Source organism: Aegilops tauschii, chromosome 7 (genome assembly GCF_002575655.3).
Source record: "Aegilops tauschii subsp. strangulata cultivar AL8/78 chromosome 7, Aet v6.0, whole genome shotgun sequence".
NCBI lineage: Eukaryota > Viridiplantae > Streptophyta > Magnoliopsida > Poales > Poaceae > Aegilops > Aegilops tauschii.
Genome location: NC_053041.3, coordinates 356,452,419 through 356,462,581, shown reverse-complemented (window position 1 = coordinate 356,462,581; position 10,163 = coordinate 356,452,419). Strand labels below are relative to the sequence as shown.

Here is a 10,163-nt window from a genome sequence, read left to right as displayed (position 1 = left end):
ACCTCCCTTCGGAGAAGAACCGGTTACCTATATATCGTCCCTTGTTGGATTTGGATCGTGTATCTCTTTGTGTTTCGAGGATCTAGCACATGTGTGATTGTTCTTGTTGGTTTGAGTGATTCTCTTGTGTCTTCCCCTCGTGTTTCCCCTCGTGTTCTTCGTGTTCTTAGTTGGGATCCGCTCCTTTCGTGAAAGATCGGCCATCTAGGGTTCCACCCTACATCAATTAGGTGGTCACATATGTTATATTTTGCCATTTTTGTTTAGATTGTTGTTTGCTGTCGTGCAACAAAAAAGAGATTGAAGATGCTATTTGAATACTCATTGCAAACTAACTAACCTATTTTGTGGAGGCTCTCATGAGTTCCATCAGGTGATTTCGGGGTCTGATCCCGCGACAACATTCACCGGTAAGAAAGATGTACTTCTGAAGAGCTACATGAAAAATAATTGCCATGAACTGTGAGTACATATTACCATGCATTACAAAAAAGTTATTATCAACTAACAAAAGTATGTAATTTGGCATAATCATATTGCAATAATTTCCAGGGACTATGAATAATTATTGTCAATCTTTCTAAAACTCTTTTATGGGAACCCACAAGGGGAGAGATCGACATGCCTCCACGCGACCGCGAGAATCCACACAAAGTGGAACGACAGACCACGAGAGCTCAAGAGGCTCGTCCGAGTAGAGCAGCATTCATGTTAGCTGCTCCAACTAGGCTGGCAAGAGGTTCGCCCGATAAGGCTGGCATCGGTGTACATGGCAGTAGAGCGCGCGCGTGCTCGCAGTGAAGACAACCGGCGACTCAGAAAGTCGCGGCCACCATGGGTACTGTCAGGCCACGCACTCGGAGACTGGCGGGCATCGTCTTTGGCCAGACTCTCCCGCACCTCTCTGGGCGGTGGGGCCTGCACCGAGGTAGGTAGGAAGAGCTGGGGGTGCTGTCTGAGTGGATGTAGCACCCCTCATCAATCCACCCTCTCGGCTCACCATTGTAAACCATGGGATGTAGCGGTCGGCGGAGCCCTTGCGGAGGACGAAATGTAGCTGCCCGCCACCTCTTCCCCTTCAGATGGTCGGAGGACGAAGTAGTGGTGGAAGAGCGCCATGGAGGGTGCCACCCCCATGAACATCTCACAGAGATGGACGAAGGTGGCCAACACGAGAATGGAGCTGGGAGGAAGGTGGATGAGGTAAAAATCGAAGCCGCTCGGGACGGCGAGGAAAAACACGGTGAATGGCGAGGAAAAACACGGTGAACGGCGACAAGAGGCCCGCCAGGATGTGGCGGGTGAAGATGGCTGCCCGATCCATGTCCGGATCCAGGGGATGGGAGGGGAAAAGAATCCGCGCATCCTCCTGGCCGGACGGCACCAGCCATGGGCGAAGACGATCAGGCTCCGCCTTATGAAAGCTGGATGGAAGAACTTCTTACGGCGGGGCGTTGTTGCGTGCTCGCTTCTTCGATATAGAGGACTTCGGCGCCTTCCTCTTTGGAGCCATGGTGCTGAGCACCAAAGGATAAGTTGGGAGCAGGGGAAGTGAGGAGACGGGGATGCGTCCTGCTCAAGAACAGAGGTGTGTTTATACCTCTGAATGGTTCGATAGGCGGCCCCTTCCCCTTACCCTCCCGGGGCGGTTCCGTAAGTCCAAAACCATCATTACCACCTAGCCCATGATTGGGGCGAGTGACTATCAAAGCGTGGGAACCGAGAGGAAGGACGGTAGCCTTTCATTTCAGTCATGACCCCACTCCTGACAATGCACATACGAAATGAGGCCTCACCCCTCCTTCTCAAACCCATCCCAAGTAGAGAGGAAGGCGAGGGACCAGGGGCTACTGTCAGCTGTATGAGGGAGGGACCCCCCCCCCCCTACCCGCGCGCGCCTCCGAGCCGTGCCAAAGCGCATTTGCTTGGGTGAAGTCTCGTGTCCAGGTTACCTCCTCTGACGAGGACCACCCCAGAGGCTGGACTTATCGAGGACCCTGCCTGGGGTAAAGCCGCGTCGAGGCATGGGAATCATTCGGTGGTTCGGCCGAGAATCACTAATCTGACCAAACAAAGGGCGTGGTTGATTCCTCTTCGAACCGCGACGTGCGGGGGGTACACCGCCCATGTGTGGGGTACGACGACGTCATGCCATGCTCTGATCGATGGCAGTGGGAGACATATGCACAGTGTAAAAGGGCTTTCCGCTCTCCGTGCACAATAGATGTCTACCATCCCTGCTCCTGACGTTATGTAGGGACATGTGGAAAGTCAACCAAGCCAAGCTCTTGAAGTATAAAGGGGGCATGGCGGCAACATTTGTAAAGAGAGGAATACAAAGATAAACACACTGAAGCAAAGTAGGTATTACACCACTACGGTGGCCTAAACCTAGGTAATCCTTCCTCGCGTGTATGGAATGATCGAAGTGCTTAACCCCTGGCCGAACAACATAGAAGCAGCACCGTAGCTTCGATCTCGACGATCATCCACCAACACCATAGGAATTTAAACATGAGCTCAAACCTCATTTGTTATTTTCTTTTGAGAAGTCCAATGAACTTGCACTCTGTGTCTCTCTCAATCCTTTAAAATTCATGTTTTGATTTCCTATACCATCCAAAGACACTGCTTATAAAGTTCCTGTGTTTATAGTCTTTTTTGAAAAACTGGTTCCTCCTTTATTCAATCAATAGAGTAGCATCGTTTACAACCAAGGGAACCATCTCACTCGGAGGAGAATCCATCCAGATACTAGGTTGCTCTCCCTATTACAATAATGATACACAACGTGATTAAAATCTAACAACATATAATAACAGTCATAAAAAATGGCACTAGCAACCGAGCTAGAAGTACCATCTTTCAATGTGTTTTGAAGTCTAGTTGGAACTAGCCATGTAGCCGCGCCCTGTAGATGTATTGCAGTGAAATTTTCTGCGTGTAATAGTGAAAAAGTTGCAACACATTACGTTGGTACTGCTGAGTTGCAGGGTTTTTCAAGTCCACCACAATCTACGCTAAAAGATGTGTATATTCGGTACAACGGTACTGATGTGGGTGGGTGGAGCACCTAGGTGCTCCTGTGTAATTCCCTGTATATGTGATTATATATAGCTATAATAAGGTAAGTAGTGCGCCAAGGCATATTTGAGAACTTAGATCTCTTAAGTTGGACAGTTGATGTATTTTCCTAAGAAAGACGCGCACAATGCTATCTCTTTCCTTCCCAAAATCTATAGCGGTGCTTTTCCCCATCAGGTTTTGTGAACCTATAGAAAAACCACTCTCGAAAGGTATATGCAGAAACATGACTATAGGGCCAGGATTTGTACTTATAACTTTGAAGATCCATATGGGCTTGTCACTCCCAAAGTATCGATTTGTGTTCAATTGTTCTAATTACCATGGTGCCTTCACAATGATACATTGTAATATATAGAAGATAGTGGCAAAAATGAGATGATTTTAAGAAAGACAATGCTAGGGATGTGCACACAGATAACCCAATAGCAAGTGTAAAAATGACTGATATATTAAACTAAACGCTACCAGTATGGTTTTCAGAATACTGATATATTGACAAACACTCAAGCAGACCACACATAGAATTGTAACATACTCCCTCCGTCCCATAATATAAGAACGTTTTTGACATTAGTGTAGTGTAAAAAACGTTTTTATATTATGGGACGGAGGGAGTAGCTTCCTGGAACAATCACTTGCTTCTTCGTAGAATTCATTAGCCTCAATCATATTTGAAGGCAAAACACATAAGAGGTCTGATCCTCCCCCAAGCACCATGGTGCATGAGCCTTGTTATCAGGCATGAATTCTTGAAATGGATCAAAATATGGTGTATTACAAAATGAAAAGGGGTTATGATTAAAACTGGGCCAAATTACCAATAAAACTATTGAGCAATCTAAGTGTGAAAACTTAAAACTAATCCTTAAGAAATGGATCAAAATATGGTGTATATTTTAGAAATTAAAGAGAGGGTATGCTTACAACAGGGCCAAATTATCAGGGTGAAAGTGTATAACTATTGAGTAATCTATGTGGACAAACTGAAACTAATCTTAAAACTAGGTTTTTGACGAAATAGTGCAATGCAAAGGGGATTATTTCAGTGAATTAGTACTATCACATGAGTGAACATATATGGTCTAAGATTAAGCTGGCTCTGTGTAAGAATTGCATCACCAGCACACGTCTCTCACTTTATCACCATGGTGAACACGAGTGAATTACCATTACAATGTATGAGCGTCGGTAAGTCCATGTAGCTGCCGCTTCACCACTCATCATGTGTTGGCCAATGATCAGAGGTAGGAGTGTCTCGAACATGTAACAGTCATAACCCAAGCTACATCTGTAGAAAAAGAACACTTTTATCAGCTTAATAGCAAGCGAAAAAGCTAGATCGCTAGACATGTCATCGAGTATGTACACTTAGTTATACATTACATTACATACAGAAGCACTGTGTACATATAAGTAGAGCACCAAGCCTACCATACTATTACAGTACACAATTTCAACGATGTCCCAGTTGCATCTATGAAAACTTGGTTATATTATACAACAGGTCAAAAGGACTGGATAAGTCCAAGTAGAGTGGTAAGTTTGTCTTATTACAGTACACAGCTTTAGTTGTGCATACAAAGCACTCAAGCTACAGTGTAGAACTAAGCTGGTCCTTTCTTGTTGTTAGCAAGTAGCTTACTCCGTTTTCAGCCTTCATGCGTAGACAGCTCCCTGGCTACTTAATTACTGATAAAAAAGCAAAAACAACAATACTACATTGAAATAGCAAATAAGATGAATTTGTTGTACATGTAAAAATAATATCTGCCAAACCCCTTTTTGATTTCCCCGCTGACATTTGTCTTCCTTCTCTCTTCTTGGCTGTATTGTTTTCATCCTCTAGTATTCTGATACACTGCTCAATTAAGAATAAAACTCCCTTTCACCATGCGGGAAAAAAAATCTGAGGATTACCTAGGCTATAAATTACCTCTGCTACTGTCGGAAAAGGTTGCAGGGTTGTTTCCAATGGCTTTTCAAGGTTTGGTAGTAATAGCTGCTGCCTCCATCTGAAGCAATGGCTCGGTAGATTCCACTTGATAGAAGTGGTGATCCCATGAAGAGAATTAGCAGTTGACGTAGTGATTATGATGAACTTTTTTCTGTACAATGGAGATAGTTCAGGTGGGGTGTATATTCAGCTTGGCTGTAGAATAACCACGACACCGACCATCACCTGTCCGGCAAAGTGGACCAAATCGAAAAACAGCCTACCTGTAAAAAACACAAATTAGAAATTGTATGCAAAAAACTCCAGAAGACAAAGCATGCTTACCACCACAAAATCAACAGCACCCAACCACAGTTTTACTGCAGCCACCAACGAACTTCATTAGGATCCTAATCAGGCAAAGAGACCACAAGACCTGCAAATAGCAAAAACCAACAAATAAAAACAGAGAACTGCACAAAGGATCAAAAGCATACCAACCAGAATTGAAATTGAGGAAATCGCTCATACAAGAAAAGGAATCAGCATATGTGGAACTAAACACAGATACTGCACAAAACTATGCCAGCGATGGTGAGGAGCTAGACCAGAAGAAAGAATTGGGCATCTGTAAAGCACACGGCCTCTGCTGACCGCCCCATCACCGTCGACTATGCCAGCGACATGTCTGGCTCCGAACCTACAGTCACCAAATCCTCTCCAGCAACTTCTTCATGTAGTCGACCGTGTCCCCAGGATGGACGTCTTGTCCATTTAGATGCCCAAAATCAAGAACACACATACAAACATTCCGATTTACTCCCAAGATTTTACCGCTCATTCTTCCAAGATCAATTGATCGTTGGTCTTTACCTTGCTCATCTTGGGGACCACCGCACCACGGAGCGGACCATCGAGAGATGGTCGTTCAGGAGCTTGCGGCGGCGCGCGGCACTCGGCCATCAGGTTCCACCCTCTTCTTCCTCAACGCCAACTTGAGTTGCAACAGGGTGTAGTACCTCGCAGCATTGTGCCTGCATCTGCTGCGTGGAACCAACCACAATATTCAGGTCAAAAGACAAATGAGGTAAAGATCACCCTGCATAGTACACGAAACAATGGCCAATTAAACAGAATTCCGTCGGTTTCAGATAGGATGACTCGTTTGTCTTGGCCGCCGCACTTAGAATCACTGATGGACCTCTACGCGTCGCGATTCTCACTTACCTGCACCAAGAAAACAATAAACAAATCTCGTAACTAATCACAGCAGAAAAAACCCGACCAAAACTGAATAATCTAGTTCGAACACACACCTCGTCGCCGCTCCTCTCTCTAGCTACCACACCGCCGCGCGTGGACGGACACCACAAATAATAGGAGTGCCCGCTGGTTGGTTCTTAAATCACACCGGCATGAGGAACCGGAGCAGCGCCGGCGAGCGTCCAGGTCACCAGCAGGACCTTGGGGAGGCCAACGTTGCAGAACAGGCCTCCAACACCGACGAGATCCATGGCGGCGCAGGTGAGCTCCACCAGCAGGGCGGCGCGTACGGGGGGCGGCTGGGGGACGGAGGTGAGGAGGGGTGGTGGAGGGAGCTGCCGCCTGCAGGCGCAAGTGAAAAATAGAACAACACATACATCAGGATGAGGAGGGGCACCGCCAGTTTTGTAGGAGAGAGCCGCCCCTTCGGTCATGTTGCTGTAGCGCCACCACTGCCGCTCAGTCCCATCACTGTTCCAGACTTCCAGCACCACGCCTGCTCCTACAGAGGCGAGCCGGGAGCCTTTTATAGGGCCTGACGACGGTGGATCAGCGCCCGGCTGCGTAGACGGTGGACGGTGGAAGTCTATCCACAGAGTCTAGAGAGCGGCAGGCGGCGGTGATAAGCGGCGGGCGGGAACCAACAGCGACACGCACGCAGCGACAGCGACAGGATCAAACTGGTACACGACGATTGGCCCAATAGCAACTGGTACACAACCCAACGACGAATAGAAAGCCAGAAAGCGACCTGGCCCAACAGCGGCAAGGATCGACAGCGACAGAACAATCGGACCAACAGCGGCCAATAAAAACCCAACAGCGGCACAGATCGATAGCGACGGGACATCTAGGCGAACAGCGGCCAACCAAAAATCAGAAGAAGCATCGAAGCATAAACATATATCAGGACGCGGACTTCACTGCAAAAAACTGGCCCACATCCAACAAAAAACACTAAATCAACCAAACCAACCTGTACACACGTTCAAAAAATTTCAAATCAAAACCTGGGCACACCACTCATTTCTACCCAGCCATGTACCAAAATAATACACGTGCCATATACCAAGTTACCTAGGCATCATTTTCAGCCAAGTGGGTGAATAATGGAGCAAAAACGCCCCCGAAAATAGAGGCTTGGGTATTCATAGGACATGTCATCTCAGTTCTAGTTTCTTTCTTCTATTCCTACGTTTCAAAATGCCTGCAATCCAAAGAAACCCTAAAACTATCCATTTCCATTTGCACCATCTAAAGACACATCTTATAAAATTCCTGTGTTTTGTAACCCTGTAGAATACATAGAACATGCCATCTCAATCCAATTTTTTTTCCTATTCCCATTCCGCAATCCAAAGAAGACCTCAGTTGCCACTGTAAAGGACCAAACGATCTTATCTTATCACCAGTGAAGAGAAAAACTGTAGGTTTAATTCCTAAAATCCAAAGAAGCCCTCAATGGCCACTGTAAATGAGCAAACGATCTTATCTTTTTTTTTTTTTGAAACAAGGCAAAAGACTTGCCATTTTCATTTAATGAGAGGTTTCAGAACAGACATCGCCAAGCGGCGGAAAAGCAAAACAATTACTCTCGCGGCATTACATTACGCAAATGCTTAGCACCTGCATTGGCCCAAATCGAAACGATCTTATCTTATCACCTGTGAAGAGAAAAACTGTAGGTTTGATATCAATGGAGTGGTTCCCATTATGGGACAAAACCAAAGTAGAACGCTGAATCAAGCTCCGCATTTACTGTGATACGTTAGCGAAATAAAGCAAGAAACTGGTATCATAGAACACATGTTGTGCACCTATGCACCTAAAAGGCTGCTAAAATAAACATTCTACATTACTGTCAAGTCCCAGCAATTAAGGGGAGACAGTCAAATAGTGTTTATTTGCAGGACATCCATTACAATGGTTGATAAGAGGTGCTAGGGCTGTGCAAGCAATGATATGATCAAATACAGAGCATGCAGAAACATGTTTGGACATACTTAATAGTCTAGACTGTGAAAAAATTATTAATCAACTACTTTGAGCTGCAATATGAAAATCATTCATTATGAAGAATGAAAATCAACACAAACAATGAAGAGTTGATTGAATTCCACAGAAAGGCAATATGGCAGCAAAACTAAGACCAGATGGTTGACACCTCTATATGAATGACTGGGTCCCCGAACCCCCCCCCCCCCCCCCCCCCCCCCCCCAAATGCACAACAGTTCAATTTTTAGTCGTGCGCATCAAGGGCTGTCCCAAACCTGATAGATGTCCCATACAGCTCAAAGGGAAAGACCGAGCATTCAACAGAACTACCATGATATAGCAACGAGAGTCATATAACTGGGAACAATAGCTATACTATGGCAACCACAAGCAAATATTCAGATCAGAGAGCATATATTCAACAGAAACATTTCCTTTTTTTCAACCATAACATTGTCTTATTTGACTATCCGTTACTCATTCGATGAGCAGAGCTGCTGGTGGTCTGTTCTCCCCACCATCAGAAATAAGACCATACAATACACCGGCATAATTCTCGGTCGATCCTCTGAAATATGCCTCCTTCAGCTTTTTGAAGCACCGCAAGGTCAGCAGCGAGTCAGACCCAGCCTGGTGGCAGATCCCCACACGTTGGACACCAAGTAGCTCACCAAGCTTGCTCAAGCCACCATGGAGGCTGCCGCAGTACTTCATGAGATGCTTGATGTCGTACAGCACAGGGAAGTAGATTCTGATGAGGTCAAAGAATCCAGGCATGGTGTCGGGTAGGTTCCGCCCGGTTAGCAGCTTGAGCAGGTACCCGAAGTCGTACCCGCTGTGGAATGTGACCCACTGGAGCTCAGCGTTGAGCAGGACGCCCGACGACATGAGCAGCTCGGCGAAGTGGCCTGTGTCAGCACCCTCGGTGGTGAAGTGGTCGAAGTCGATCCCGCTGTTGCGTAGCAGGTCGATGGAGTCAGCGTTGGCGGGGTCTGAGCGCGGATCGAAACCCCGAAAGTTGAACTGCCAGGCGCAGGGGCGCCCCCCCGTGCCCCTGGCCGGGAGTGCGCCGTTCTCGTCGGAGAGGGTGAGACCAAGCTGGATGAGGCTCAGCATGTCGACGTTGGCCTTGAGGGTGGCGTAGTTGTACTCGTCATTGGAGCGAAAGCTCCCGAGCGGGCGGCACACGATGCCCGGGAACTCGGTGTCCATGGCGATGTACGGGTAATCGTCGACGACGTCACGGATCACGGCGAACTCCGCCTCGAGGTTGTTCGCCCATACCTCGCGGATCTCTACGCCCTCCTCGTCGCCGGGCTTACCATCATCATCGGAGGAGGCGGGTGGCGGAGGGGCAGACATCGGAGCTGGTGCATCCAAAGATTCGGAGAGAGATCTTGTTGGAGGGGGAGGAGCGAAGCGGGCTTGCTAGGGTTAGGGTTTGCGAGACAGACCGGCGGATCGGCGTGGTGGGGAAAGTAATAAGATGAGGAAGGGGAGGCGGAAGCAGGGGCCCACAGGTCAGCGCAGGCGGCGAGTGGAGCGAGAGGCTATGGGAGAAGAGGTGCGTGGACGATAAAGAGGTGGTGGGTGGGGAAGAAAGGAGAGGAAAGTGGAGGCGTAGTTACACCTTGTGAGTTCTTTTTTCATTTGTCAGTGTTTCATTTCATTTTATTTGTTGAAATTAAACTTTCATTGAAATGATTGGTATGTAAACAGTCTATCAAGAGGGTTAGGGCAACTCCAAACCAAATACCAAATGGACAGTTTTAATGTATGCGATGCGTGGATGATAAGAATGGTTGTAGATTCAAGGGAGATGATGGGTGGGGAAGAAAGGAGATGAAAGTGAAGCGGTGCAGCAAGCCGTAGTCACACCGCAGG

At 47.1% G+C, this 10,163-nt stretch overlaps 1 protein-coding gene and 1 long non-coding RNA gene across 7 annotated transcripts; both read right to left on the bottom strand.

The window, feature by feature from the left end:
- Positions 1-3,960: 3,960 nt before the first annotated feature.
- Positions 3,961-6,853, bottom strand: LOC109758890 (uncharacterized). 6 transcript variants are annotated; one of them, XR_012188866.1, is made up of 8 exons: positions 6,661-6,853; positions 6,337-6,582; positions 5,894-6,247; positions 5,366-5,456; positions 5,261-5,304; positions 5,021-5,192; positions 4,840-4,945; positions 3,961-4,375 (listed from the first exon to the last, which is right to left on the bottom strand). It is a non-coding gene; the product is annotated as an uncharacterized lncRNA (long non-coding RNA). The 6 variants fall into 6 exon arrangements; XR_012188865.1 differs by lacking the exon at positions 4,840-4,945; XR_012188863.1 differs by lacking the exon at positions 4,840-4,945 and having other exon boundaries at positions 5,267-5,304.
- A 1,742-nt stretch (positions 6,854-8,595) lies between these two features.
- On the bottom strand, positions 8,596-9,844 carry LOC109758889 (probable CCR4-associated factor 1 homolog 7). Its single transcript, XM_020317748.4, has one exon. It carries the CDS (start codon positions 9,639-9,641, stop codon positions 8,757-8,759), a length of 885 nt encoding a protein of 294 aa, XP_020173337.1. The 5' UTR covers positions 9,642-9,844; the 3' UTR covers positions 8,596-8,756.
- Between the last annotated feature and the right edge of the window lie 319 nt (positions 9,845-10,163).